Below are 2,491 nucleotides of genomic sequence, written 5' to 3'. Positions count from 1 at the left end.
GCGGTTCAAAGCCAGCCCGGGCAGGAAAGACCGTGAGACTCCTATCTCCAATAAACCACTAGAAAACCGGAAGTGGCGCTGTAGTTCAAGTGGTAGAGCGCTCGCCTTGAGCTGAAGAGCTGAGGGACAGCGCCCAAGCCCAGAGTTCAAGCCCTATGACCGACAAAAAAAAAAAAAGAAGGGCAGGCCCAATTGGTGAGAAGCATTTATATATTTGGAGTATACCAGGAAAGAAAGCCATCCATCCGTTCCTTGATCATCATACCAAGATTTGCCTCTTTGGGAATCTTTGCAATACCCCGATGCCCTGTTCCTTTTCTGTGCAGTGTCTGTGTTGTAAAGGTCATAGTAATATTGCCCAATGAGTTTTTCAGAGCAAATGTACAGGCCAGAGTGGTGAGTGGAAGTGTCACAAGCCTGACATTGCAACAGTGCAAGGCAATGGTGCAAAGAGATTGTCTTGTGGTTGGTCCACCTGCACAGCATGAACACAGAGACAACAGCACAGAAACACAGCACTTGCTGAAAATAAAGCCACAAACACAGTTGCTGTTGCCTTTGGAACAGAGGTCACAGGTGTATTTTGTTTTGGAGAACAGCTTACATCAATTCTTGAATCTTCTCTTCCAATTTTCTAGCATCAGCTCCACATAGTTCATATATCTGTTTCAAATATACAAAGGTACAGACACTTGTTGGTTCAAATATTTGTTCCTGACTGTCAAATATTTTGTGGCCGACTGTAAACTTCCTCCTCCTCATTTTTATAATCTTCAAGATACTTTGAATATACATGAAACATATCAAATTCAGGAGACTTATTTGTTACCTTTCCAAAATTGCTATTGTGCCAGGTTTCTAGAACTCCTTAGAATATTCTTCTTCTAGTTTAAGACCAAAACATATGATGGTATTGGAAATGATAAAACCCAATTCTTGAAATTTGGAGCTTTCATACATTGGTACCGAGGGCTATTACTTCATATAACATATATATATATATATGTATATATATATATAAGTCTTCTGAAATAAAATAGCATATGCTTTCAATTTCCTACTTCTATCTTGGCAAGATCTGTGTAGTAGTTTCTAAGAAGCACTTTTTTCATCTCTGGATCAGGATGATTTTATAGTAGATGGTATATTTTATACATATCTACACTTTTTAGTAGTGTGTGAACCAATGGTACACCTCTTAATAAACATTTTACATTTGGCGAAATATGGAAGTCAAGGACCCTTACTTCCCATTATTACTTTAGTATACTAAGTATTAGGTGACTGGAGAGAAGGAAGCATGTAGGTAAACGGAGGCTGAGATTGGCTGAAAACTTGAGTTTCCAGTAAGGGGAGGAGGTTTTAGCAACCAGGAATGGTGTTAGGACTTTGGAGAAGGAACTGGAAAATCCTAGAACAATCCTCATGCTGAATATTTCTTGAGTATCAACCCCCAGTGTGAACTCCATCTTGATTGATCTCATTTCACTTACCTGCTTGGTCATGAGTCCACTTCTACAACAGCAAAGTACTCGTTTGATTCTTGAGAATAGAGTTACCTATGTGTGGGTGCAGAATTTCATGATTTATCTGGTTGCCTGGTTGATAATCATCTCCTTAACAATAGTTCTCTTAGCATTAGCCAGGAGAAGATTGTGTCTGAAAGGATCTACAAAGGGTCCTTCTTCCTAACAGTTTGATGACAGCTGGATGGTGGGCACAAGGGGAGTTTCATAATTCAATCTTTAAAGGAACTTTGTTCCTTATCTCTAGCCAGAGCTGGAGTGGGATGCAGGGCATGCCAGGTTTGAGGTGCTGTCTCAGTCTCTTTTTCTCTGGGGACCAGAAGGGTGACATCATTATGTGGGAGTGTTGGCTTCCACTTAACCTTCTCTTACAGTTTCTGTCCACGTATCCATGACCACCCCCATGCAATTGCACACATCCTTTGGAATCCCAATCCTCTATAGAAGGTATTTTGCTAACTTAGTGAATCTGAGTGTCTTGTTGGCTTAGCCTATCTCCTCTTGAAGAGAACAGTATGGAGTCAGAGAGTATGAGGGTTCCTAAAAGTTAGAGTTCCCTTCTTGCAAAAAAAAAAATTAATGTTTTTCAAGGCAGATGGTAAGCTCCTGGAGAGGCGTGCAGCCCAGAGGAGGGTAGCTGGGAGATGGAATCCCATGATCATGGGGTTATAACATGCTTCTGCTGTGCCACCTGGACACTCACCAAGCTCAGCCAGTAGCCACCAAGTGCAATAAGAGCCTTCGCTATTGTGCAATCTGACTCTTGCTTCTAGGTACATTGGAAGGGTGCTATCGCCTACCCTGTTATTTGAGCGAGGAATCCAATGTCACATGAAAAAAACTTGTGTAGCTGGGCGCTGGTGGCTCATGCCTGTAATCCTAGCTACTCAGGAGGCTGAGATCTGAGGATCTCGGTTCAAGGCCAGCCCGGGCAGGAGAGACCGTGAGACTCTTATCTCCAATAA

At 42.0% G+C, this 2,491-nt stretch overlaps 1 protein-coding gene across 1 annotated transcript in view; it reads right to left on the bottom strand.

Moving 5' to 3' along the window:
* Positions 1-600: 600 nt before the first annotated feature.
* Txndc8 (thioredoxin domain containing 8 (spermatozoa)) overlaps positions 601-2,491 on the bottom strand; it is a 15,306-nt gene continuing 13,415 nt past the window's right edge. Inside the window, exons 5-6 of the mRNA XM_013023281.1 lie at positions 1,494-1,559; positions 601-663 (exon numbers count right to left, since the gene is read on the bottom strand). Coding sequence (XP_012878735.1) covers positions 601-663; positions 1,494-1,559 — 129 coding nt within the window. The remainder of the gene's footprint in view (positions 664-1,493; positions 1,560-2,491) is intronic.

The sequence above is a fragment of the Dipodomys ordii genome, unplaced genomic scaffold (genome assembly GCF_000151885.1).
Source record: "Dipodomys ordii isolate 6190 unplaced genomic scaffold, Dord_2.0 Scaffold67, whole genome shotgun sequence".
Lineage (NCBI taxonomy): Eukaryota > Metazoa > Chordata > Mammalia > Rodentia > Heteromyidae > Dipodomys > Dipodomys ordii.
The sequence above is the reverse complement of the archived record's forward strand: the minus strand, read 5'-3'. Positions and strand labels throughout refer to the sequence as shown.